This window comes from Girardinichthys multiradiatus, chromosome X (genome assembly GCF_021462225.1).
Source record: "Girardinichthys multiradiatus isolate DD_20200921_A chromosome X, DD_fGirMul_XY1, whole genome shotgun sequence".
Lineage (NCBI taxonomy): Eukaryota > Metazoa > Chordata > Actinopteri > Cyprinodontiformes > Goodeidae > Girardinichthys > Girardinichthys multiradiatus.
Window position 1 is genome coordinate 37265065 of NC_061817.1, and position 27618 is coordinate 37292682.

At 41.4% G+C, this 27618-nt stretch overlaps 1 protein-coding gene and 1 long non-coding RNA gene across 12 annotated transcripts in view; one reads left to right on the forward strand and one right to left on the reverse strand.

Moving 5' to 3' along the window:
- LOC124862796 overlaps positions 1 to 27618 on the forward strand; it is a 139885-nt gene that overhangs the window by 60337 nt on the left and 51930 nt on the right. Inside the window, exon 6 of one of the 11 annotated variants that reach the window (XR_007037004.1) lies at positions 7018 to 7148. The exons of 8 other annotated variants lie outside the window; for them this stretch is intronic. This is a non-coding gene — a long non-coding RNA (uncharacterized LOC124862796). Of the gene's footprint in view, positions 1 to 1098; positions 1118 to 6882; positions 6902 to 7017; positions 7149 to 27618 lie in introns of those variants that run through there. 2 more of the 11 variants (XR_007037012.1, XR_007037016.1) reach the window with 2 other exon arrangements.
- The window catches only part of LOC124862795 (glutamate receptor ionotropic, NMDA 2C-like), a 102905-nt gene that overhangs the window by 49793 nt on the left and 25494 nt on the right, over positions 1 to 27618 (reverse strand). The window contains exons 2-4 of the mRNA XM_047356923.1: positions 23851 to 24304; positions 6875 to 7476; positions 1388 to 1502 (exon numbers count right to left, since the gene is read on the reverse strand). Coding sequence (XP_047212879.1) covers positions 1388 to 1502; positions 6875 to 7476; positions 23851 to 24288 — 1155 coding nt within the window. The 5' untranslated portion in view covers positions 24289 to 24304. The remainder of the gene's footprint in view (positions 1 to 1387; positions 1503 to 6874; positions 7477 to 23850; positions 24305 to 27618) is intronic.

Sequence of the window (27618 nt, forward strand, 5' to 3'; positions counted from 1 at the left end):
GCTCCTTCAGGATCAATTCCAGGTCGCCCATTGCTGCTGCTCTCTTGGTGTTAGCTCGCCTGCTAGTTGTTAGGTTTAGCCTCACTTTCACGACAGTTCCCTCCTGCCTCGTTGTCCAATGGCAAAAACACACGGATATCCAACCAAACGTCTCACCCCACGTCTTTGTCGCTTACAGCTTAAATAAATTGTGCCGTTTTCGGGGGGATTCACATGAAATTACTCTGGTTCTTTCGGGAGCTCTCTCACCACGCAGCCATCGCCATGATGTTCCGACCGGAAGTCAACACTACCAGTTTTAACAATAATGCAGGGCAGCATGATAAACTAAACTCATTAGTTGAACTTTACTCTGCTTCTTATATGACTGATCGTCTGTGATGTTTGATCATCACCATTAGGGATTTTTTCATGCACTGTGGTTTTGTTTAGTGTAGAAAGAAGACCTTTTTTACGCAGATAAAAAATGAATGTTTAAATTCCAACTACATCTATTCAAACATGCACAATGTTTAGTGTCTTACTATGCATCCTAATCTTGCAACATGTTCTGGATTTGAGATTTGGTTTTAGCATTTAGCCAAAATATCGCAGAAATGGTTCAGTTGCATTCAATATCATAAAATGGTGTATTTATAGTAATTGTGTTTTTACATAATTTTATGGTTAATTTATCAATTTTGCACCCCAGTGTGTATTTAAATTTACAAAACTATAATATCTATTTAAATTGCTGTCATGAATATAACCCCATAACAAAAATATTGTTTGCTTTTCTTTGGAGCATCGATTTTCAGACAATGTACCTAGTCTTTGGTGAAAATGTTCTCATTGTGTGGAAGTAGTTTTGTTTTCCATTACAGCTCCATTAGCTCCGAGTCCTAATAACTCATTGATGTTTAATAAGTATTGCACCTTAAATGAACATAATTAGTTTTAAAATGCCTGTGGCTGTTCCTATGAGAATGTTGTTGCAGACTAGAGGAAGAAGTGATTCACATCTCGTTCACCAATTTGCTCATATTTTCGCATCCGTCTTTGAATAAATCAATGAATTGTCGTCACTGAACAGTTGTCTTTCCGTTATTATGTTTTCAGAGCGGAGGCTGGAGTCTTGTCTTCCTGTGTGTGAAATGTGGGGCACTGTGTATGAGCGGGAGATGAGACTTCATTAATTGGGTCATTGGTATCAGTAAAGGTCTAGCTTCTCAAAAATGTTTCTGCTTCAAACCCAATGTACTGCAGCTGCAGAGTACCTCCCTGGTTTCCTGTTTTATGAGCTGAAACCTGTTCGTGATCAGCAGTGATGACTGAAACACATTAAAGAAGTTATTCTGTACAGAAAACTGTGGGAAATGAGCCACCATCAGCCATCTAAGAAACTTACCTTGTCCCACTGTCTCTCTCTGTCCAGAGTGATGACTATCATGGCTGGGTTCACCAGATAGCCATTACTGTTGAAGGAGAAGTCATTGTGCTCCCATGTCACATTCAGCATGTGTCTGAAAGACCAAAACAAACAAAAGAGCAAGCATGTTTGTTATTACAGGCAAAATCTTAAAACTTCAGCTGTAGTGGAGCTAACACTGGCAGGAATCTTGTAATCGTAACGCTACTGCTGAATTTTGTCATGATATCGAAGAAGATTAAACCACAGATTCTTACTCTTTTCCCAGTTTTGTTTAACAAAATGTTTCCACCCCATCTTGGCCACTACAAATATACGTCAATCATTGAGGGCAGTAAAAGTCTGTCCAACAGGACAACTTATATCATTGACATAAAGAACATGCATGCATGGCACTTGAACTATATTCTTCCAAATACTGTGCCCAAGCTTTCCTCTGCAAATGCTGTATAGCAAACACTTATAATGCATTGACAATTGCGAATTAATATATAGTGCAGCTATAACCTTATCTGATGTTTTTAGTTTAACTCGGACTGCAGGTTAAAAAGATAAAAGGTGAATTAAAGTGGAGCGGAGAGTTGGACACGTGAGAAGAGGTAGATGGACTAAATTTATATAGCTCCTTTCTAGTCATACCGACCAGCTTCACAACAGGTTCACCAACGCTCACACATTCCTACACAGATCCACTACAGTAACTTCAGCTTGTAATACTTTCAGCAGATTTTCAAATCATGATACTGAAAATCATGATTAAATGCTCAGAAAATAATCATGATAGGAAAATGTTGTTACATCCCTAATTAGTTGAGTCATTGTAGATGGAGCTGTCTTGGTTTGGTTGACGTTTTTATTGCTCTCCAGTTTTTATTCTGCTGAGTTTTTGTGAATTTCACACTTTTGATTTCAAACTCTAGCTTTATGTAGAGCAACATACCTGAATCTACTGATGAATAATATTTGAAGAAACTCCTGGTGAAACATCAGCTACAAGAACCAACAAACAGAAAGTTTGCTCATCAGTATATGATACCCATTATAATTTTACACTTAATGATGGCATATTTGTTTTAGGAGAAATAACTCTGTGATTGTCATAAAAGGTTCAGTTGTTGCCTTGTGACCAAGATGGTTAAATTCTCCCCCATTTTCAGAAGAAGAATCATGTCTAGTAGCCTCTAGGTCCTAGGGTAAAATAATGGTTTTTACTGGTTTACTAATTCTGGCTTCACTGGGGACTGGAGTGGGTGGGTTGTCGGGTGCTTTGCAGACTTTCGCCAGTCTGCAAGTTTTGGAGTTCATTTGGGGTTCTTCACCCATTTCTGTGTAGGAAAATCATCTCAGTTCCTTGATGCATTTGGCAGCTGCTTTTGATGCTCCTCTTACATCGCTCATCCTCTGTTGCGTTAGACGTTTGGCTCAGAGCTCTCACCTCACACACCACTCCAGCAGAGGTGATGAAAGCCTGGTGGGAGGAGAACAGCCAACAGCCCGGTGTGTGTGAAAAGCGTGTTTAATCTGCTAGTGTGCAATAATCTTATTACCAGGTGAGCTGACTCATTATCAAAAGCCTGTTTGAAAAGATTCTCTCATCCAGCGAGCACCAATCCAGCAACCGAGGAGGCTGTTCACGTTTGATCTGGCTGCAAAGAGACCAGATCTGACGATAAAGCTAATTGAAAGTTCTTTGTTCTGTTTCGCTGACCCAAGTTCCTCATGTTACTGAACGTGTTCCTGCTGGGTATGAATGATACGGTTTGTACTGTATCAAAGACAGTGATTATGTTCAGTTTTTTATAAACGATCTAAGTTTACAGAAGGAGTTTTATCTCCAGACTCTCAACTCTGAAGTGAAAATTTCTTTAATGTCAAGCAGAGAATCTGATGTTTCTAAACAAGAGGCATATTTCTGATTATGCTTGATAGGTGGCCCTCGATGATCGTCAGGTCACATAAACACTAACAGACAGCACCCACTATTCTCCCTGACTAACCTGAGCTTACATGAGTCAAAAGCTGTTGCTTCCAACTTATCTCTTTGCTGATTAAAATATTTTTTCCAGTGAAATAGGATTTGCTCTGTGCTTCATGGCACAGATGGCGTCATATTGCTCTTTTGAGCATGGTTTAACTGACGCTAAACCACACCCTTATCCACTTTCAATGCCCCTCCTCCTTACTGAACCACCTCACAGTCTCCAGGAGAGAGTCATTAGTACAGAGGAGATAAATGGCAGCGGGGCAGAAGACGCCATGAAATATGCTCCACCACAACAAGCAGATGGGAACTCCTAAAACAATAAAGGTTTTTTTTTTTTTTTTTAAATGGCAGTGAAATCACTTAAACCTGATGTAGATGACTCCTGTCCCTTGATTTAGATATCTATACATTAAAACATGTCACTTAAAATAATGTTGGCTGTAAAAAGATCAACTGACATAACTTCATGTAAATACTCAGCTTCAAACTATCCTGACATAAGTGTTATTATTCAATAATCATGGAAAGTTTCGTTTGCAAGGTTCAGTTTTCAACTGTCAACCTTGTCTTATTTGGTATTATTGTGCTTCCAACGCTAGTTGTGATATTTAGCATCTTGGCCACTGTAACCACTGTAACATCTGCTGCAGGAAGGCTCCGGAGGGTCCAGGTGGCTGAATATTACATTGGTATGCTGAGTGTGAAATCCTGAAACTTGGCATATCTATTTTGATATTTGTTTCATTCCAATCATTCCCATTTTTGTATCTGTTTTGGGCATCCTGATATTGTGATATGTTCAAAATATATTTTGGCAGCTCAGGTTTCAGTGCAGTGTGAGTTTGATCAGATGTGACTTGTTAACTCAGTTTGATTTAGAGCTGGTGCTTCAGTTATTAACTTTAGGTTTGCTAATATAAAAAAGGCTCCTTCAAAATTTCTTTAAAGAACCTTCAATTTGCCCAGTTTTTCTATACTAGGTCTTAACATTCACTACTGTCTGAAATTTGTACATTCTGTCTTCTTCTATTGACTTAAGTTTTACAGGTCCTTCTCAAAATATCAGCATATTGTGATAAAGTTCATTATTTTCCATAATGTCATGATGAAAATTTAACATTCATATATTTTAGATTCATTGCACACTAACTGAAATATTTCAGGTCTTTTATTGTCTTAATACGGATGATTTTGGCATACAGCTCATGAAAACCCAAAATTCCTATCTCCCAAAATTAGCATATCATTAAAAGGGTCTCTAAACGAGCTATGAACCTAATCATCTGAATCAACAAGTTAACTCTAAACACCTGCAAAAGATTCCTGAGGCCTTTAAAACTCCCAGCCTGGTTCATCACTCAAAACCCCAATCATGGGTAAGACTGCCGACCTGACTGCTGTCCAGAAGGCCACTATTGACACCCTCAAGCAAGAGGGTAAGACACAGAAAGACATTTCTGAACAAATAGGCTGTTCCCAGAGTGCTGTATCAAGGCACCTCAGTGGGAAGTCTGTGGGAAGGAAAAAGTGTGGCAGAAAACGCTGCACAACAAGAAGAGGTGACCGAACCCTGAGGAAGATTGTGGAGAAGGGCCGATTCCAGACCTTGGGGGACCTGCGGAAGCAGTGGACTGAGTCTGGAGTAGAAACATCCAGAGCCACCGTGCACAGGCGTGTGCAGGAAATGGGCTACAGGTGCCGCATTCCCCAGACCTGGGCTACAGAGAAGCAGCACTGGACTGTTGCTCAGTGGTCCAAAGTACTTTTTTCGGATGAAAGCAAATTCTGCATGTCATTCGGAAATCAAGGTGCCAGAGTCTGGAGGAAGATTGGGGAGAAGGAAATGCCAAAATGCCAGAAGTCCAGTGTCAAGTACCCACAGTCAGTGATGGTCTGGGGTACCGTGTCAGCTGCTGGTGTTGGTCCACTGTGTTTTATCAAGGGCAGGGTCAATGCAGCTAGCTATCAGGAGATTTTGGAGCACTTCATGCTTCCATCTGCTGAAAAGCTTTATGGAGATGAAGATTTCATTTTTCAGCACGACCTGGCACCTGCTCACAGTGCCAAAACCACTGGTAAATGGTTTACTGACCATGGTATCACTGTGCTCAATTGGCCTGCCAACTCTCCTGACCTGAACCCCATAGAGAATCTGTGGGATATTGTGAATAGAACGTTGAGAGACTCAAGACCCAACACTCTGGATGAGCTAAAGGCCGCTATCGAAGCATCCTGGGCCTCCATAAGACCTCAGCAGTGCCACAGGCTGATTGCCTCCATGCCACGCCGCATTGAAGCAGTCATTTCTGCAAAAGGATTCCTGACCAAGTATTGAGTGCATAACTGTACATGATTATTTGAAGGTTGATGTTTTTTGTATTAAAAACACTTTTCTTTTATTGGTCGGATGAAATATGCTAATTTTGTGAGATAGGAATTTTGGGTTTTCATGAGCTGTATGCCAAAATCAACCGTATTAAGACAATAAAGGACCTGAAATATTTCAGTTAGTGTGCAATGAATCTAAAATATATGAATGTTAAATTTTCTTCATGACATTATGGAAAATAATGAACTTCATCACAATATGCTAATATTTTGAGAAGGACCTGTATTTTTGAAGATTTTCGATGGCATGATTGATTGTTCTGATTCCCAGCGTTGGCTGAGGAGCTGGGGTTTTGTTTGCTGTGATTAAACAAGCCCACTGGTGCAGGGTGGGAAGCAGCCCCATCGGAAAAGATTTATCCCTGGAGATTCATCCTTTGGTCACTGAAATCAAAATGTTCTTAAGTTATACTTTACCAACTCATGCGCCATGGAAGAGTGTGTATTTAATGAGGTTAAGCTTGAAAACAAAGAAATTTCTTATATGCCATAAAAAGTCAAGCAACCTGTGTTTAAAAGCTCACTTCACAACCAGAGATCAATTTAAGTTAACCTGCTGAAGCTATCAGAGATGTACTTTTTAATGTCTTGGGATGATGTTAGTAATTAATGTAATTACCTGACATTATATTATGCATTTCAAATTTTAAATGTAATTAGTGATGATCTTAGAAAGATCATAGACTCTTGCAACTTGTGGAGACCCTGCTAGTCAGCAAGCCAAACACTGTAAATTACACCAAAAATGTACATGATATTTTCCTTTAACCTATAAAGATCAGGGAATGCAGAGTCTGTAATGAGACCTGGTTTCAGAGGCCTCTTGTGTTCAGCCAGAAGGAAACTTTTATCATTTTAGTTTTATATGTATTTAAAAAGTACAGCCATCAAGCATCACACCTAAAGAAATACTCCACATTTCTTGTTATACACAAGTGGGGCTTTTTCCTCACTAGTTATTTACACTTTTTATGTAAATGTGTTAAAGCTCTGGACTGTATATAAATCTTAACACAGCATTTAAACATTATGCTTTGAAAAGTGTCCTCCTTTAATGATGATATGAGAATGAAATGTTTAACACGGTCTCTTACCTGAACAGACTGTCGTTTGTGGCGGATTGTTTGACCGGGTTTTGACAGTCACTGTGACCCTCAGGAATGAAGCCTCTTTGTTTCCTAAAGCTCTGGACACCTTTCACCACAATGGCCACCCCATCTCGCACTCTCTTCCTCAGACTCATCCTCCAACGGTCTGTGATGATGCTGATCAACCCCACAGGGAAGCTGTCCGGTGGCAGGATGTCTGGGTTTCCCACAGCCATGCTGGGGATAATCCAGATGTAGCCTGGTCCTGTAAGGCCAACCTCAGTTGCTAATGAAAAAAGGTACTGTGCCTCTTCATGGGAGCAGTAGACTAGCAGGACCTGGGCATCGATCTGTTGCAGCAGCCTCCGTGCTCGTATGTCGTTCATGGTGTCGGCTGACATGTCGAAGGACAACACGTCCTGCAGGTCCCACATAAAGTAACTGGTGTCCGTAAAGGACTTGATATAATCCACGTAGGCTTCATAACCCGGGTACAAGCTCGTCATGACCACAAAGCTGTCCCAGTTGTACTCCTCCATCACCTTGAACATGCCGTTGATCTGCTGCTCAATGGAGGACCCCAGCTGGAGGAAGTTGGAACCCTCACCCTTGAGGTAAAGGAGAAAAACATGGCATCATTTTCTTTACTTTAGCTGTTGCAAATCATTTTGTTGTTTTCAAGAAGCTACAGAAATACTGTGGAATAAAACATCTGGAGGACCTATAGGTGTACAACACTACACACATGATTTATACCTAGACAGATCACACATTATGCTGTGTGTTGTCCAACCAATAGGCTTTGTAGAGCTTCTTGAACAGCAGGTAGGCTTTCTTTCTCTCTTTCAGGAGCTGCAGAATCAGTCGCTGCTTAAAACTACATGACTAATTTTTGCTGTGCAAACAAACTGTACCCATATTTAAAATGCAAAGGAGAAACACAATCAAACTGACCAGCTCATGTTGTTTCATCTGTGTTCTGAAAATGTTTTCACCTTGGTAGATGAATGAGTGCTGTTGTTCTGTTCATGCTTTATCAAATGAAGTAGAGATGAGACATAAAGATTTCAGCTCAAGATGTTTTGGGATTTCTTCTCTCTTTAATCCATTTTATGAGTCTCTTTCTGTGGTTCGAACAGTCATCATTCAGATTGATCCATTTATGTTTTATCAGTAAATTGATGTCAGTTTCAGAGTTAAAATTCAAACCAAACTATCTTTTTGCCTCAGAAAATGAGGTTTTGATGTTGGTGTCAAAACCCTGCTGATAGCCCCCTGCTGACCCATTTCCCACTCTGGGGAGAACCCTGTCCACAGCACCAAGCCCTCGGAGCTCAGAAAATGGAGGGGTCAGGTGTCCTGAGACTTCTCGCCAGCCTGTGATCGTATTCTTTCTAACTCCCTGTTGTCCTGGAGAGGCATTAATCTGCCTTGTGATGTATTAGAATCTCACTGTTTCAGACATCGTGGCTAAATCCACTGCCTATGTGCCTCTGACTGTGCCCTGCTCTTATCCATGAAAGCTTTGTTTTCTCATACCTTCACTTGTCTCTATTTCCTCTAACCTGTCCCTAAACAGTTGGGAACAAATGCACCTTTCATGCACAATGCGTTTTCTTTAATAAAGAACTTACACAAACCTACTTCCCTAATAAAAGCAAAATGAGGATTAAAACAGTTTTGGCAGCTATTCTTTTTCATTTTTCATTTCATTAAATTAACCCAAGGCTCATATATTTTCCTTAAAATGTCAGGACTCTATGTATTTGCCTATAGGACATTCAGTTATCAGCATCTTTGGCGAATTGGTTCTGCTTGGTGAACGTGCTCTGAACAAAGATGGATTAGTGTGCACTGGAGGCTGGCTGGCAGCGAACATTTACGTTTGGTGCAGAGATTTCATGCAGGTCAGTCACAGAGGAGCTTTGTACAGCGTGAGCAATCTTCTCCTCCTCTCTTCACGGTCCTGCTGCAGATCTGTCAGTGGTGTTGCCTCAAACAGCCCGTTTCTTCATCTGCAGCACCACTTGGTTCACTGGCAGGTGCTAGGCTGTCAGATAGTGTTCATGAAGATGTCTGTTTACATACTTTATAGTGTGGTTTTGTTTTCCTCAGTGATTTCTTCATGCTTCCTTGCACATGGAAAACAAACTACTTTTAGCTCCTCAGACCTGAACAGCTCAATTAGCAGAGAGCAGACAGGCGGCTCAGTCCAAACGAGCCTGGGGCATTACCGCCGGCACCACTGCAGCTCAAAGCCTCAAGTCACGACTGTCTTGTCAGTGTGCAGAGCAATGTCCACGGTTTGCACTTGTAGAGAATCAAATGATACCAGGAATCATTTACAGAAACCTGAAATTTAATTCTCAATCAGGAATGTTGCTGTGATGTGAAAACAGATGTTAGAGTTGAATAGATGACAGTATTGGATAAGAAACAGTAAAAAAAAAAAAACCTGCTGTTGAAAATAACATACAGTAGATCCTCTGAATACAAATGCAAGACATTCAAACTGAAATTAATCTTGGTTATCTGGATGTGGAAACTATTATTCTCCATTACAAATCAAATAAACAACACTTTGTTTGGGGGTTGATGCTCATAAAAACATTTTCCTCATGTTGTAACGTAGCAAGTAGCACACGTAGAGCAGCAACACATTTGGAAGATGACGACTGAACAAAGCCAGCTTCCTGCCAGGCTTGCAGCAGGCTGGTCCATGAATATTCAGGTTCAGGACATTAATGAACTTTATCTTCTGGAAAAAAAATAATTTTCTTCTGTGTTTGCATTCAGAAGTTTTGCTGTCAATTTCTCCAACTCTTGACTATCTTATACCATGGTGCTGGATAAAGTGCAACAGATTTAAACTTTCTAACCTCAGAAGGAACTGAACTTAAATTTCACAGTACGAGTTGTAGAGATTGAAAAATAAATTACATTATTTCCAGTTTTTTAAGTCTGATTGACAAATTGAATAATTCTGTGAAGCAGCAATTTCTTGCTAGTGCTGTATAGTCGGTAAAATTAATAATTCAGATCATAACTGAAGGTTTTGGTCTCAAGCTAGAAAGTATGTAAACTGGTCTTAAAATTCTTCAGGGACATTTTTACTCCTAAAAGATGCAGAGTGCAAGCCTTTGCCCTGCAGTCTGAAAGTGCTCATACTCGTCGTCTTCCGCTTTATCCGGAACCGGGTCGCGGGGGCAGCAGACTCAGCAGAGACACCCACACGTCCCTCTCCCCCAGACACCTTCTCCAGTTCTTCCGGGGGGGAGTCCAAGGCATTCCCTGGGCCATCCCCTGGGCCTCCTCCTGGTGGGATGTGCCTGGAACACCTCCCGAGGAAGACGTCCAGTCTGAAAGTGTTCGCTGCAAAACCTTCATGCATGAATTAGTAAACTGAAATCTTAGCCAGTTTATTAAATTACTCATTGTCATGGGTCCTGCACTGTATTCACAGCAGAGGCAATGTACATCCCCTGTGGTCTCAGTCATCATCCATAGTCCCAAAGAAGATTATACCCACTGAATAAAGAGCTTGGCTTCAAAAGGCTGGGATTAACTATAAAAGTACAGAGCTTATATCTGTTTACAGTTACAGAAATGGTTGTCTTTAACCTTTTAAACCCTTTAACAATTCGTCATCTGTCTGGTTACACACAGGCATTTCAACCTGATGTTAGCTTTTATATATGATTAGCAGCAGAGATTTGGAACTGAAAACAGTGTTTGAGATCTTTGATCACATGATTCAACTACAGCCAATCCCACAGTCACCCCACACACCTGTCCCTTATGGAGAGAGTGACTTCTGGTCATGTCTCTTGGTTGTGACATATGTGTGCCTCCGCCACACAGCAGGAAGTGCCCTGGCAGCAGCTTCCTGTGCTGCTGACGTCACATAGGTCCTGCACGATGACAGACCCGGACAGACACATAACCCGCCCGGCATTTCTAACAAAACGTTACCTACATGGTGAATAAATAGGTCATTTTACAGAAGAGTAGGTTTTTTCTACACTAATTAATAATCACTTTAAAACAAAGTTAATGTAATCTGAGTTTAGAAATCATATAGATACTTTAATTTTCTCAGTTTTGGAGCTCTACTGTAATAACAGCTTATTCTGTTTGTGTTCCTACAATATTCTTAAAAGTTCTTGTTTTGGTTAAAGTCACAGACAGAAAGCTGCTATGCTAAAAAAAACTGCACCGACCTTCACAGTGAGAATTTTATTTTTAGTATTTGTGTCTTTAACCAAAAAGAGGCAACATCTTTTTCAATGCTCTCTAAAATGAAGCATGCAAATGCTGTTACCCTCTGCTCAGGTTTCTCCTAATCACATCCCATCCTTTCACATTTAAATGTCTTCAAAATGAAGTTAGACTACATACGTGTGCATTCTCCTGTGTTCGCAGCAGTGTTGCCTTTAGTTGAGATAAGGTGCGCTGTAACTGTTCAGTCAGATTTAAAAGGCAGGATGAGGCAGTGGTGAGACGTGTTTAAAAAGTAGAGAAGACAGATAGATAAAAAACAGAACTGCTCTAGTTTAGAGAACCGCCTCAGGCTCTTGTTCTTGGAGAGACGATCACAGTTTTGTTCTGTTAAAACTCTGGTTCGCAGGATGGGATCTGTCGGCCTACAGAACGGATACCTAAAAGAGCGCTTTGAAGAGGAGGTCATAATAAGCAATTTTATGATTCAAGGAAAGTTGATATATATAACTACACCTTTGACTGGTAAATTACTTATGAAGCCCACCAAATGTTTGTGTTTGTTCTTAAAATTGGCAAAGATCTTCCCAGTCACATTAGCCCTGTAACATTCACTATGATTCTGACAAAATGAAAGCTTTCTCATCCATCCTAAATTGACATGCAGCTGCCAGCATTGATGAGCTTTACCTGCAAAAGCTAAATGTCTGAGTGTTTAACTCACTATGCCCAACAACCTATAATCTAATGTTGCTACAGAACAAAATAAAATGGCCCAAGAAGATGAATCCATTTAGCCCGATATATCAAGCCATCACTTTTAGGGATCAAACCTTGCTTTTAGTGATGCATGAAAAAAAAAGAGCTCCATTGCTTTAACCGCTCCTCGGAGCGTCACATAAATCAATCAACGAGGGTCCTGTGATTATGAAGACACTGATAGATAAAAGCTGTCAGATAAATGTATTAAGATGAAGAGGTACACTGGAGTTTATTTCTAGTGAAGCACGCTAAAACCCACGACTATTAGCTACCTTCTGATGTTGAATGCAGTTCTTTACATTTAGATATTTATGCTTCATGCTTATAACGTGCTGCAATTGTATAATATTTGCAGTAATTCTAAACATCTGTTTTTTTTGTTCCTGTTATAAAAAGCTGTTTAACATGTACACCTCTCAATTGCGGTGGAACCTGAACCTTCTTCATTCCTCCTAGGTTAAGAATGTAAATATTTTAACTTGTGAAAAATATTTACATTACAAGAGTTTATCTATAGAGAATAAAAACCCAGAGTGCATGTATGAAATGTCGAGTCTTCTCCAGACGCTCTTCTGGGGTAACTGAGTCTGTTAGTACATTGGGAGTCTGTGAGTACAGTGGGAGTCTGTTAGTACATTGGGAGTCTGTGAGTAGAGAGCAAGTCTGTGAGTAGAGTGGGAGTCTAAGTAGAGTGGGAGTCTGTGAGTAGAGTGGGAGTCTGTTAGTACATTGGGAGTCTGTGAGTACATGGGAGTCTGTGAGTACATTGGGAGTCTGTTAGTACATTGGGAGTCTGTGAGTACATTGGGAGTCTGTTAGTACATTGGGAGTCTGTGAGTACATTGGGAGTCTGTTAGTACATTGGGAGTCTGTGAGTAGAGTGCAAGTCTGTGAGTAGAGTGGGAGTCTAAGTAGAGTGGGGGTCTGTGAGTAGAGTGGGAGTCTGTGAGTAGAGTGGGAGTCTGTTAGTACATTGGGAGTCTGTGAGTACATTGGGAGTCTGTGAGTACATTGGGAGTTTGTGAGTAGAGTGGGAGCCTGTGAGTACATTGGGAGTCTGTGAGTACAGTGGGAGTCTGTGAGTACATTGGGAGTCTGTGAGTACATTGGGAGTCTGTGAGTACAGTTGGGAGTCTGTGAGTACAGTGGGAGTCTGTGAGTACAGTGGGAGTCTGTGAGTACAGTGGGAGTCTGTGAGTACATTGGGAGTCTGTGAGTACATTGGGAGTCTGTGAGTACAGTGGGAGTCTGTTAGTACATTGGGAGTCTGTTAGTACATTGGGAGTCTGTTAGTACAGTGGGAGTCTGTTAGTACAGTGGGAGTCTGAGTAGAGTGGGAGTCTAAGTAGAGTGGGAGTCTAAGTAGAGTGGGAGTCTAAGTAGAGTGGGAGTCTAAGTAGAGTGGGAGTCTAAGTAGAGTGGGAGTCTAAGTAGAGTGGGAGTCTAAGTAGAGTGGGAGTCTAAGTAGAGTGGGAGTCTAAGTAGAGTGGGAGTCTAAGTAGAGTGGGAGTCTAAGTAGAGTGGGAGTCTAAGTAGAGTGGGAGTCTAAGTAGAGTGGGAGTCTAAGTAGAGTGGGAGTCTAAGTAGAGTGGGAGTCTAAGTAGAGTGGGAGTCTAAGTAGAGTGGGAGTCTGTGAGTACATTGGGAGTCTGTGAGTACATTGGGAGTCTGTGAGTACAGTGGGAGTCTGTCTCTTCACAACAATGGGCAATTCCAGATAGCTGTTCAAGAATGTCAGGAACAAGATGGTAGGGCAGTACTGCAATGGACTACAGCAAAAAGCTTGGTGAGAAGGCAACAACTGGTTTTAAAATTACTATCAGTCACTCTGTTTGGAGCTCCACGAAGGATCTTCCCTCATCGGGTGAGAATGAACTTAAGAAAAGTCCAAAAATACATAGGGGGATGTAGTTGGGATCACATTCACCAAGAACACCACTGGTAACGTGATAAGTTGTAATAGACTGAAATCTTACAGACTTCAGCTATTGATGGTATATATAACAGCTCAATGATTCAGCGACGGTTTCAGAGAACGTTCTGTGGTCAAATGGGACCAGTATCAAGCTCGTCAACTCAACCCCCCAAGGTTGGAACAAGAAGAATTGGAAAGAATTTTAGAGGTGCATGGCTGGAGCCAAGAAATTTAAACAATTTAAAGAGTTTCTCTACATGGAAGTGGTCAAACATACAACCTCAGCTATGTCCAAACTAACTACACACTAACTACACATAGACTAAGTATGAGTGTTATTTTGAGTTGGAATAATGGTATTATTGCTATTTATAACGGGATTTTGAGATAGGTGCATTATTTGATTGAATGTTGATTTGGCTGGCTAACATTATCTTATTAGATTGTTACTCTGTTAGAGTCCGACAGTTTGGACAAATATGAATAGGCAAGTTTATATCAATTTTAACACAAATTAATATCTCTAAAGAATGTCTTCTTTTAGTATTGATTATATCGGAATATTAGTAATTTTGACAACCCTAAGAGCTGCTAGTTCATGTTAAACATTTCTGTTTTAGATTGTAGTTGTAGAAATGAAATTGTGGTTCCGTTTGGCTCATTGTTACAAGAATGTTCTGTTGCATATGTTGACAATATAATAAACAGGCAGTGAAGAGGTGAAAAGTTATGGGGTAAGAATGCTGTCAAACAATGTGTATGTAAAGACGGAAATGTGCGCATATTAGTCAATAGCTGTGCATAAGTAAAATCCAAAAGAGGTATTGTATATTTTCTCTATAAGAATACAAAATAAAATGTTACAGCTTCAAGAAATTACAAACACAAAGTTCAAGTTTACAGTTGTGGTTTATTCTTTATGAATACAATATGCTATAAGTTTGTGAATACGATTTATTTTCTTTGAGAATACGAATTTACATCAGCGACTTGGTGTCACGTGATCTCAGGCTGGTTAATGGAGCACAGAGTTAGTCGATTCGCGTTGCGCATGCGCTGTCACACTCAACACCGCCAGTTAATGTAGTGCCAGAATGGGAGATAATTCAGTCTAAAAGGAATATTAGGAACAGAGGGGAGATAGGGAGGAATCAAAAGTATTATAAATTAAGCATTGTTCTTATTTTTATGAAATACAAACTAAAACATAGAATATTGTGGGTGGAGTTATACAATGATGTACAGTAGGTGGCGTTATGCACCTCTGAATTTGTTGCGAACCACCAGAAGATTACGTTCGGTTTCCAACAGGGATCGTCCACATTAATGAAAGATGCAACACGTCTCTGAAAGGCAGCTTAATGGCTTCACTAGACAACATATATTAGCAATTTCAAATCCTTTTACTGTCTAATTACCAGTAAAGAGCAGTGATTTATTTCAACACTTACCATCTTATTTCTTATTACATGTGTTTATTCTGTAAGTGATTATGATTTATTTGCTCTACCTGCCTTTTAGTTAGAATTGCTTCAGTGTAAATGAGCAGCAGGAGACATTAACTGACGAGTGAAACCTCTTTCATTACCTGAGAGAGCCATGCTGACGGCTAGATCACACAGCAGGTTTGCTAAAATGGATTTAGCTGACGGGGAAAACATCTAAAAACATGAATTGTGGAAATGTCTAAGATTTTACTGGTGTTTACTTCTTTCTAATTGAACAAGTAATGGGTAAAAAGGTCATTTTACACACTCTTTATGACAATCTAATTATTCTACCTTAAGCAAATGATTTTTGACATTTTTTTATGATGGTTTATTAAAAAGGGTAATTTGTCATCATGTTATGTTGAACCTAAATATACCTTTTGACTAAAAAAGAAAACTTACTTATATATTTTTTCACTGAAGAATGTTGAAAAATTGTTCATTGTGAGAGCAGTGTGCTTCCACCTTAACCCTTGACCTTGACCATTGACAATTCGTTGACCTAAGGCAACCCTCCTCCCAAGTAGTGCTGATTCACTACAAAAATCATCTGGATGCTTTTTACAGGACAACATATCTCTCCGCTTAAAACAAGCTTCTCTCTCTCTTTCTCAACTCTTGCTCTGGCATGTGCTCTGGAGGGCAGATTATGGGGAGAAACCAGAAAAAATAAGGATTTAAATGGGTGTGGATTACAACCGGCTGAGGTCTCCACCTTTGTCTGCCGCCCAATCCTCTTTGCACCAGTCCCTCATGGTTCCCTCTAGGAACATTCAGGCACTCAAACCCCTCCACCATGTTAAGATGGCGGACAGAGGTGGTTAAAAAGCTCTGTGGTGGCAGGGCTTCGGGGGTGGATAAGATCCGCCCTGAGTACCTCATGTCTCTGGATGTTGTAGGGCTGTTATGGTTGACACGCCTCTTGAACATTGCGTGGCGGTCGGGGACAGTGCCTCTGGACCGGCATACTGGGGTGGTGGTCCCCCTTCATAAGAAGGGTGACCGGAGGGTGTTCCAACTACAGGGGATCACACTCCTCAGCCTCCTTGGTAAGGCCTACGCTAGGGTATTGGAGAGGAGAGTCTGGCCAATTGTCCAACCTCAGCTTCAGGAGGAGCAGTGTGGTTTTCTTCCCGGCCGTGGAACACTGGACCAGCTCTATACCTTCTACAGGGTACTCGAGGGTTCATGGGAGTTTGCCCAACCGGTCCACATTTGTTTTGTGGACCTGGAGAAAGGTCCGTTGTGGTGAAGAGAGAGCTGAGCCGAAAAGCAAAGCTCTCGATTTACCGGTCAGTCTACGTTCCTACCCTCACCTATGGCCATGAACTTTGGGTCATAACCGAAAGAATGAGATCCCGTATACAAGCGGCCAGGCACTCCCTTAGAGATAGGGTGAGGAGCTCGGCCATCCGGGAGGGGCTCGGAGTAGAGCCGCTGCTCCTCCACATCGAGAGGAGCCAGTTGAGGTGGCTTGGTCATCTATACTGGATGCCTCCTGGACGCCTTCTTCGGGAGGTGTTCCAGGCACGTCCCACCGGGAGGAGGCCCAGGGGACGGCCCAGGACACGCTGGAGGGACTATGTCTCTCGGCTGGCATGGGAACGCCATGGACTCCCCCCGGAGAAATTGGAGGAGGTGTCTGGGGAGAGGGACGTCTGGGCATCTCTGCTGAGTCTGTTGAGTCTGCTGCCCCTGCGACCCGGTCCCGGATAAAGCGGAAGACAACGAGTATGAGTAAACATGCAATATTTCATAAAACACAATATTCAGTATTTGGGCCACATCATTTTATATCTTTTGCACTTACCTGAAGAATAACTTCCATTACAATAAAGCTTAGAGTGTAAATTTGGATATATAACACATGCGTACTATGACTAAAAAGAAGTGCTTTAGAAATTAGGTTTGTTCTTTAGAAACACTCCCCAGGTCGTGTTTTTCTTTTAATGCAAGGAAAACACTTGTTGCTGCCACCTTCCTGCCTCTTTTAAACTATGGGGACATTGTATATATTAATGCCTCTGGACATTCTCTTCAGTTATTAGTGTCTGCTCATCACAGAGCGCTAAGGCTTATTACTGGATATAAACATCTCACCCATTGCATTATGTATTCTGTAGTTAAATGGCCGTCTCTTTCCATACGCCGAGTTTTCTATTGGTATCATTATATGTATAAATCAATTCTTGGCTTGTTTCCTTCATATTTATCTTCTTTTATGTCACCCAAACACGCCAGTTACAACATCTGATCCCAGGATATCATTACTCTTTGTGTCCTTCAGTCTGTAGAGAATTAGGGAAGACAGCCTTCTCTTACTCTTTGCTGTTATTGTGGAATCTTCTCCAAAAGAAACTAAAACTTTCAAATCTGATTTCTCTGGGAGAATTTAACATGCAGGTCAAAATTATTGAGAACATGGCTGTAGGCTCCTGCTTTTGATCTTAATAATGTGTTTGTGATCATTTATTATTGTAAACACTCAATGAGTTCTATCCTGTATAAATATTGGTTAAAAAAAGACAAATGAATGAAGGTATGTAAAAATATCAACAATACCCTTAGTCTCTAGTGGATTAATGGTTTTGGTGCTGGTTTTCCATGTTGTATTAGATTAAATCACTTTCAGATGGCTTTTGAAATAGATCTGCATCTCTTCATCGCTTTGTTCGGTACCAGTATACTTTTTTTCCCAAATTTATAAAGTGATGAAGCAACCAGCACCTCATAAAGGGGACGTCTTCTGTTAAGATATGTATGTGAACAGTAAAGTGTCTCCGAATTACATCAGGGTCTTTTTTTATGAACGTCATATTTTTATATATTTGTCCTTTATCTTTACACACAATCTTTTAAAGTAGGTTCCTAACCAGTGTATTATTATTCAACCCTGTAATGCAGTGGTGAACCATGACTCAGACTTTGACCCTTCTTCAAAAACAGCAGGATGAAAACAACTCTTAAAGCTATCCTGCTACATAATCCAAAAGTCGAAATGATGTTTTACCAGCATAACTCCAAAGCAGAGCTTATCCTGCAGTTTGGCTGCTCCATTTTATAAACAACAAATTAGCCTTGAAGAAAAAACTTGCAAAAAAACAACCAATAAGCAAAATCTTGAAAAATACCTATCCCTGTAATCAATAATCTGACCACAGAGAGTGAGTCTACAGACAACTGAGCAGAGCACAAAATTATCAACCACAAAACAGTAAAAAACAACTAAACAGAATATGAGAGACATCAGACCTAATGTTTAGGGACCAGGGGAGCAGCCCTTTGAACTGACTTGTAATATGTTGGAGCAAGAATTTTTTCCCCTCTGGTGTTTTTGGTTGAAAACTATTGCGGGTGATAAACCGAAAATTTACCGACACCTAAATTTACGACAGTGACGGACGTCATATTGGCCATGTCGGTATTTTCGGTGTTTTAAAAAAATGAAGTACTATTTTTCTGTTTTAGCCATGTATAGGTAGGCTATACTCATGTCCTTTTAAGACGCTGTGCTACGTGTACAGTCTGTAGCCACATGACTCCAACCCATCCAGTCTATAATAAGAAGCGAGAAAGATGGTGAGGTAGAGAAAATGGGTCGGGGAGGAGGAGGAGGAGCAGCTCCCCCCCCCAATTTGGCAAAATGTTGGACAAAAAATATATATATATTTACCAAACTGCGTATAAACTGTAGAAATATAAACATAAGGTCGGAAGAATAACTCCCAAACTGGGACCAGGTACTTTGACACCACTTGAATGAGAGCACATCTTATATTTGTAAATAAAAAACATGGTAGCTGTAGTTTGGAACATAATGCGGTGGCCTTGTGTAACAAATGTTTAAAGAACATTTTACGAGGAGGGAAACAAAGCACGATCCTTAACACGTCGAACTTGATCAGTCACCTCAAACAACCATCAATTTGACAGAGTATTATAAACATATGAAGACGCCTGCGCGGCTAAAGACACTGAAGACGTTAGCAAACCAGCCATCCTTCAAGAAGCCATCGGGACTTAAATGTTGAGGCTTTTTGATAAATCAAGAACATTTGCCGAAAGTGACACAAGGGCAGAAGTGATTAAAGATTTAATTATGGAAATGATGGTCCTTGATGACCAACCCTTCACCATTGTTGAAGAAAGAGAATTTTCTAGGCTCATTACCTACCTGGAGCCGCGGTTTACCTTGCAGAGCCCCCGCTACCAACCTGATGTGTGTCTTCCAGCTAAGTATAATGTGATTGCCAAATACATTCACATTGATTGACAGCAATGTAAATGATGAGGTTTCACCATCGATATATGGACATGTGATGTCAGCCCTGTAAGCATGATGAGTCTAATTGTGCAGTGGTTGGGTACAGACATTAAACTATATAGGGCAGTGTTGCATTCCCAGGAGCTAGCCGACTTACACACAGGGACATTGATTCAACAAGATGCTACACCGGTGGAAGTGCCTGGTGGCAGGGTTGCTCCTCACAGGACCCGGCTGGGCCAAGCCTGAACGAGAGACGCGAGGCCATTCCCGAGTGGGCCCACCACCTGCAGGGGGAACCATGAGAGGCCGGTGGAAGGAGGATTGAGGAGCGGACGAAGGTGGAGACCTCAATAGCCCGATCTCCGAATGCTTATGCTGGCTCTAGGGAAGTGGAATGTCACCTCACTGTGGTTGGTGGAACCTGAGCTTGTACGAGGGGGTGAGAGATATTGACTAGAAATAGTCGCCTTACCTCCATGCACATCGTGGGCTCTGGAACCCAGCTCTTCGAGAGAGGCTGAACTCTCTTCTACTGTCGAGTGGCCCGCAATGCGAGTCGGCGAGCTGGTGTGGGCTATCTTGTTGCCCCTCAGCTCAGCTGTCTTGTGTTGGGGTTTACCCCAGTGGATGAGAGGGTCACATCCCTGCGCCTTTGGGTGGGGAACAGGTCTCTGACTGTCGTTTCGGCCTACAGGCCGAGCGGTAGTGTGGAGTACCTGGCCGGCTTGGCGTCCCTGTCGAGGGTGCTGCATAGTGCCCCTCCCAGGGACTCCGTTATTCTGGTGGGAGACCTCAACGCCCATGCGGGAAATGACAGTGACACCTGGAGAGGTGGGAGGAATGGCCTTCCCGATCTGAATCTGAGTGGCGTTTTGCTAGTCACGGATTGTCACGGATTGTCCATTATGAACACCATGTTCAAGCATAAGGGTGTTCATTGGAGGTTGATGATCTACTTCGTTGTCGTGTCTTCTGACCTTCGCCCGCATGTTTTGGACACTCAGGTGAAGAGAGGGGCTGAGCTGTCCGCTGATCACCACCTGGTGGTGAGTTGGATCCGCTGGAAGAGGAGAAAGCCAGACAGACTTGACAGGCTCAAGCGTATAGTGAGGGTCTGCTGGGAACGTCTGGTGGAGCCCTCGGCCAGGGATGTATTCAACTCCCACCTCCGGGAGAGCTTTGACCAGATTCCAGGGGAGATTGGAGACATAAACTCCGAGTGGACCATGTTCTCTGCATCTATTGTCGATGCTGCTGCCCGTAGCTGCAGCCGTTAGGTCTGCGATGCCTGTTGCAGCGGCAATCCCCAAACCCGGTGGTGGACACTGGCAGTAAGGGATGCTTTCATGCTGAGGGAGGAGTCCTATTGGTGTGGTTGGCTTGCGGGACTTCTGAAGCGGCTGATGGGTAACGTGACGCCAAGCGTGCCGCTGCCCGGGCTGTAGCAGAGGCAAAAACTTGGGCCTGGGAGGAGTTCAGTGTTGCCATGGAGAGGTGCATTGCCGGCACTAAGTTGGACCTGTTTGACTGATCGGTGCGGCTGCCGCAGTAATGGGAACGCTGTGCTGGTTTCTTGTGTTGAAGAGAGAGCCGAGCCGAAAAACTAAGCTCTCGATTTACCGGTCGGTCTACGTTCCTACCCTCACCTATGGCCATGAACTTTGGGTCATGACCGAAAGAAAGAGATACAAGTAGAGCCGCTGCTCCTCCACATCGAGAGGAGCCAGTTGAGGTGGGTCGGGCATCTATACCGGATGCCTCCTGGATGCCTCCCTTGGGAGGTGTTCCAGGCACGTCCCACCGGTAGGAGGCCTAGGGGACGGCCCAGGACACGCTGGAGGGACTATGTCTCTCGGCTGGCCTGGGAATCCCTTGCCCCAGAGGAGATGGAGGAGGTGTCCGGGGAGTGGGACGTCTGGGTGTCTCTGGTGAGTCTGCTGCCCGGGCAACCCGGTCCGGGAAGAAGCGGAAGACGACGAGTACAAGTACACACTTTTTCAGTTTGTTTTTACAAAGACAGGTCCAAAGTTGTCATTGGTAAATTATTTTAGTTTCAATATTTGTGAGGAATGTAATTTTTCAGTTTGAATAATTGTTTAAAAGTATATATTAATAATATAATTAAATGAATGTACTTGGAATCTAAATTATGGAGTGCCCTTTTTACTTTGTATTTAATCAGTTCTAGAGGTCTTCATGTTTTTTATGTTAATATGTAATGCGCCTTATTTAAATAGATGTTCATTTGAGAGATGGTTTTGTTCTTATTTATTTTAGTAAATGTTGGCTTGCTAATAGTTTTTCATTTCTAACATTATATTAATTCATTGAGTCAACTGTTTTTGGTAATTATTTGCATATCGATTTCATGATTTTTCCACTCTTGCTTACTGGTCTTATCTCCAGGTATGTTATCGATTTATTATTGTCAATCGGCTTTTGGAAGGAGAAAGATCAGTTATCGGTATTGGTTTAAAAAACAGTTATTGTGCATCTCTACTAATTCCTCACCTTTTTATGGACAGGATAAACAATGACAAAGTTCGTCACTGGACCCAGTTGTCCATTAATGTGTCTTTATACAACTAAAGAGCAACTCTGCTCCATGTTCATCAGCTCAGCTGCTCTGTTTGGTGCCTTGATGTCCCAGTATGTTTCAGTCATGCAGCCTCCAACACCCCACCGAGTTTTCAAACTTGTTTTCACCTCAAGATTATCAGAAAAACTGTTACTATAATATATTATTATTATTATATTATATCAATATATTATTAGCACCTGAAAATGTGGATTAAAGCTGTTTTGTACCAGTGACTCAGCTTCACTAGTTAGAATTCAGTGGAATGATGAGACTTCTTAGCACAAGATGCTTTCCCCTACATAGAGGACTTAATGATATAATTACCTCTTTAAAAAGATTGGTTTAGAACCAGCTCTTACCAGTAAAACCCAAAGGATTATTAATGTTATCTGTATCATTGTAATATTGACCAGAGATTTTTAGATTTCTCAGAAGGATTCATAAATGTTTAGATTTCTTAGCATTTGATTTGTTTTTCTGTGTTCTTTGTGATTGTATTGTAATTGTATGTACAGCGCTTTGAGTGTCTTGTTACTGAAAAGCACTAAATAAATAAACTTACCTTACCTTACCTTACCTTACTAAAAACCAAAGAAAATTTGATGCCGGGGAGCTGAAGAGAAAAAGCTCAGTTTTAAACACCTTCATTCAGATGTTTTTTCATGCGTTCAGCAGCATTAGGGAAGACTAAACTTCCAGTTAATTATATGCAGAAGGCTAAAGATTTCATTGGAAGTTTATAGCGATCACAGAGATGGAGTCATTTGCATACCTTACGGGGCATAAATGTGGATTCTTTTTTTCTCAATATTGATATATCTCCCTACCCTATACTCAAACAGCATGACACACTCTGCCCTAAATCTTTTACGATCATCAGTTTGTAAAAGCATTTCCCTTTGCACCACATTTTTCTGTAATGGTATCTGTAGCAGGAAACAGGTAAAATGTCACCAGGAGACAGCCATTTTGAAAGGATCACGGTCTATCCAGCGGCTGATCCCTTTGTGGAGAGTATTTGTGTCGTCTTGGGGGATGTTTGCTGCTAAACCTCCTAGCTTCAACCCCAACAAAGTTTAAACACTCACATGTGTCGCAAGCATCTCTTGAAGTCTCTACCACGGCTCACTTCTCATAACATGCCAAAGTGCTGAGGGATCATACAGTAAAACACTAGATTCAATTTAACGGATTTAAGTTTGTTGTTTTCATTTCTTGATTTCCAATAATGCATTCATCTGCAGACTGATATTTGATCTTTTTTAATTTAGTTTAGAACAAAATGTGACTTAAATGGTGTTTATTTTTTGTATGGGGAGCATAATTACAATAACGTAGGCGGAAGAATAATTTTTTTTCTTTTTAAGATTTGTTTTGCAGGACTGGTGGCCTTTATTTTGTCATTTTTCTTTGAGGGTAGGCACAGGAAATGGGGTGACGAGAGGGGGGGGGCAACATGTAGCACAGCTCACCGTGACTCGGACTTGAACCAGGGGAAAGCCACATCAAGGGCCGAAGGCTCTTTATACATGTGCTCTACCACTGCACCAGTGCCGCGACTGGGCAGTACACTTTTATTTAAAGTGATCGATTAATATGTTACAACAAACTGGATCTGATCAACAAGTTCTAAATATAATGTTCCCATAAATAATAGTTCTCCTTTTGAGTAGATCTGCAATTTACAGTATAAACATCAAACAGGTCCTTATTGATCCAGTCCCTTCATTAACTTTGCCCCCAACTGACCTTGTATGGCAGGACCACTGCAGAGCCTCCACTGATGCCCACGATTGGCACGGCTGTCTGTGTGGAGATGAAATCCAGAATTTGTGCCACAGCCTCGGAGCCAACATTGTCCTCAAATACCACACCATGGACCCGGTTAGTTGACAAGGTGTCACAGATCCGGGTGAGCAGAGCTCGTGGGTTGGTGTTGTTGACTAGCACAGTGATGGGGTTCACTTCCAGAGGCAGGTCCATGAAGTTTTCCCGGCTCAAACGCCCCTTTATCTCCGTCTGGTAGGCCGGGCCACTGAATACCACTGCTACGTTTACGGAGGGCACGGGAAACCCAAATGGCCGACCCGAACAGGAGGGGATTATGCAGAACAGCAGCAGCAGCAACAGCGGCAGCGGTGGTGGCCACCACAGGGAGTCACTCCAACAGCCCAGACGAAGGCCCATCTCAGTCACCTACTGCCTGTAGAAAGGATTTAGTAGAGGGAGGGGGATCAACAGAAGGTTAACAGTTTAGATCACTTAACAACTGAATGCCTTCACACAAAGGAAAAAACAACAAACATACTGCCTTTTGTTTTGGCAAGGGACATTTTGGCTTTAATTTTGGACATTGTTGTAGAAACCTGGCTAAAACATCCATTAACAAGGGTCTAGAGTGATACTTTTAGACTACATTCACATACAGGAGAGGGCTATGGCCAGGCTGTGGAGTCTCAGGCCGGCAGCTGCCACCCTGCTGTTGTTGTATTCAGCATGCCAACCCAACAGATGGTGTCCAGTGTTTAATGCAACAAATGGAGAACAAGAGGATTTATAATTTTTGTCTCGTGACATTACTTTTGATGCTGTTACTTCATTTTTCAGCGATTCCAGGCTTAATTACAGAACGGTTCTTATGCATGCTGTTCAATATCCTGATTTATCGCAATGTCTTCTGTTATGATGGCATTTTATCAGCTTTTTAGAACACTTTTCTTCTTCTGTTTGGACTTAAATCAGTACAAGATGACCATCTGGTTTTACCTGCTTTTTTGATTTGCTCTTTAACCATTTAAATACTATAGAAAAGCTTGCAGTGTGTGTGAGGTTCATGTCGTAACCTATTGTAGCAGTTTGTGTTGAGCTTTCAGACAGGGCTGAGCTCTCTGTCACATCTGTCACAGTAACATTTGTGGCTCTTAGGGAGAACTCTACAATGGTCCCCTGTCACAGGACTCTGATCCACCATGTGATGGAATCCCATTGGGGAGAATATATTGTAATCCCTTGGTAATCCCTGGCAGGCATCATGGCTTGCAGCTTGATTGTAGTGTATAAACTTATCAGGAGATTTGGCCACTGCACAAGGTAAACGGTTTCAGTTTAGTTCTGCTGCATGTCTGGGGTTATACCTATTCCTACATTGTCTTTCATTTATCTCGCATCCTGAAATACAGATAAACAACACGGCCTAAGGCTATAACTGTTATGCACTGCATGAGATTTTCTATGCAGACCCTTATAAATGTTTTAACTTTTCTTAGTATGCACAATGAGAGATGTTTTATATACCTGGGACAACAATAAATTGGCCGAATGTTTTCCATCAGATTGAACATGTACAAAAACTCACAAACACCTAGAACCTAGACCAGTCAAAGCATGCCCAAAAGGAATGTTGTGATTTGGATGTAATTTGATCCAAAGACAGATTATTGAGGACTATGTGAACGATTTAATACACAAGGAACTGGTATGTCTAGAGGGCATTAGTGGTGCGATGGTGGCAGTGAGAATTAAATAAGACCATTTAGGGTGAGGGATAAAATATTAATAAATTGTTTAAAGGTGGTGAAATAAATGGGATTGAATTGATTTACAATTGACAAACTTATTTTATGAAGCACACAAGTGTAGGACCTAGACAGTTTATGCTGAACACAGAGTCCTTAGGAAATGAGCAACTGAATCCTCTTTACTAAAGTGTAGATGTCTTGGACATAAGTTTCACCATATTCAGGCTATTACTAAGTCCAGTCACCACCCATTAAAAGGTTCTGACCCAGCTTGGCTGTCAGAGGTGAAATTATCCTTCTGGATCTATAAGACTGAGCTTGGTAATTAAATACATACATGATAGAGGAAAGAAAGAAAGAATCGCCAGCTCGTCATCCCGTCACCTTGTTCTGCCAAGAGGAACTATAATATAGTTCCTTTTGTTTCTTGTATTGAAAAATATTTCCTTTCAATCTAAAATATCCTGCATATGGCATAGATCTTGTACAAGTGATTGTCTATTTGCATGTAATGTTAACCATATTATCAAAACCCAACACCAATACAGGCAGTTTCCAGAGTACCAGATGGTCAGTTAAAAAGTGAAGGTGAGCAGATTCAGGTGGTCAACGTGTGCAGTTCCCCAGCATGTGTAATGCACGATGGGCCATGATGACAACAATGCTCACTGATAAACTGGACAAGTAGCTGGGATTGTCTGATGCTGCACTGGATTGGCTCAGATCTTTGGCAGAGCAGGACTACTCCGTCACGTGGCAGTTACAGATTACAGCGAATGAAGCTCACATGTAGAGGTTCCTCAAGGTGCCATTCTCATACCACTTTCTAACTCAGATGATGGAGGGCTACATCATCTCTGACCATATGTGTGCTCTGACAGACATTAGCTTTTTTCTTATACCTTCACATGACCTCCATCCATAAGTCTGAGTTGGTGTTGGATGATGAGTGGATGGGTCAGAATTTTCTCCAACTTAATGCAGAAACTTGGATACAGTTTTTGGTCCAAAAACTGCAGGGTAGGAGATCAGCCCTCAGCTAGACTCAATGAGATTAAAGACCACAGAGCATGCAAGAAACCTTCGTGTTCTTTTGGACCAGACCTTAACAGCCACACTCAGTCTGCGACTTAATCAGCCTGATACAATCTGAAAAGCATTACCAATAACCTAATGTTGTCTCATTATAAAACACTATTTTCTCTACATTGTCTCACACGCTTTAAATACAAATGTTATTGTCTTTATAAAAACCAAACATTAACTATAAAAAACCTTTTAAATAGTCTCCTGACTGCCCTCAGTCACATAGCGTTGTCTCTGTCATAGCAAATCTCAAAAGAAAGCACACCAGATTACTGCTGAGACGTATTTGTGCAAATGACATCCCCCCAAAAATGAACTACAGTTTGTCTGTTTAGAAGTTGTTTTTCTTTCTACTCTACAAACCTAAGAAAACCTGCCAGTTAGAGAACAGCAGTGTCAAACAAAACAGCTTATTTAGTTGCGTGTTTGCTTTGTCTGTATCAGTCATGCCAAGTCTATGAGAGACAAGTTATCTCTGTAAGCAACATTGAATGAAAACAACAACATGCATCTGCTGTTTCATCTCAAAGTAGTCGCAAGACGGTGGAGAGACCAAGTACAGATTATTTTCTGTCATTTGAAAATGTTTCTAACAGCTATAGCTATACTTCGGCATTACAAATTAACACGTTCATAGATTCACCTTTCTTTTTAATCAAAAGCATCACTGAGTGTAGACAGACACTCTTCATCCTACCTGACTGAACCTGAGCTGTTTTGCTAAGAAGAATATCCAAAACACTTTTCAGATTTGTCTGTTAAAAGCCATCTGGATCCTCCAACAGGAATTTAATGGAGTCATAAAAGAAATCAATGATATGTAGAAGGAAACTTTTTTAATTAATTTATGTATAGACAGATTTTAAACCACTGGAAGAAATTGATTAATTATTTTCATACACAGGATTATAAT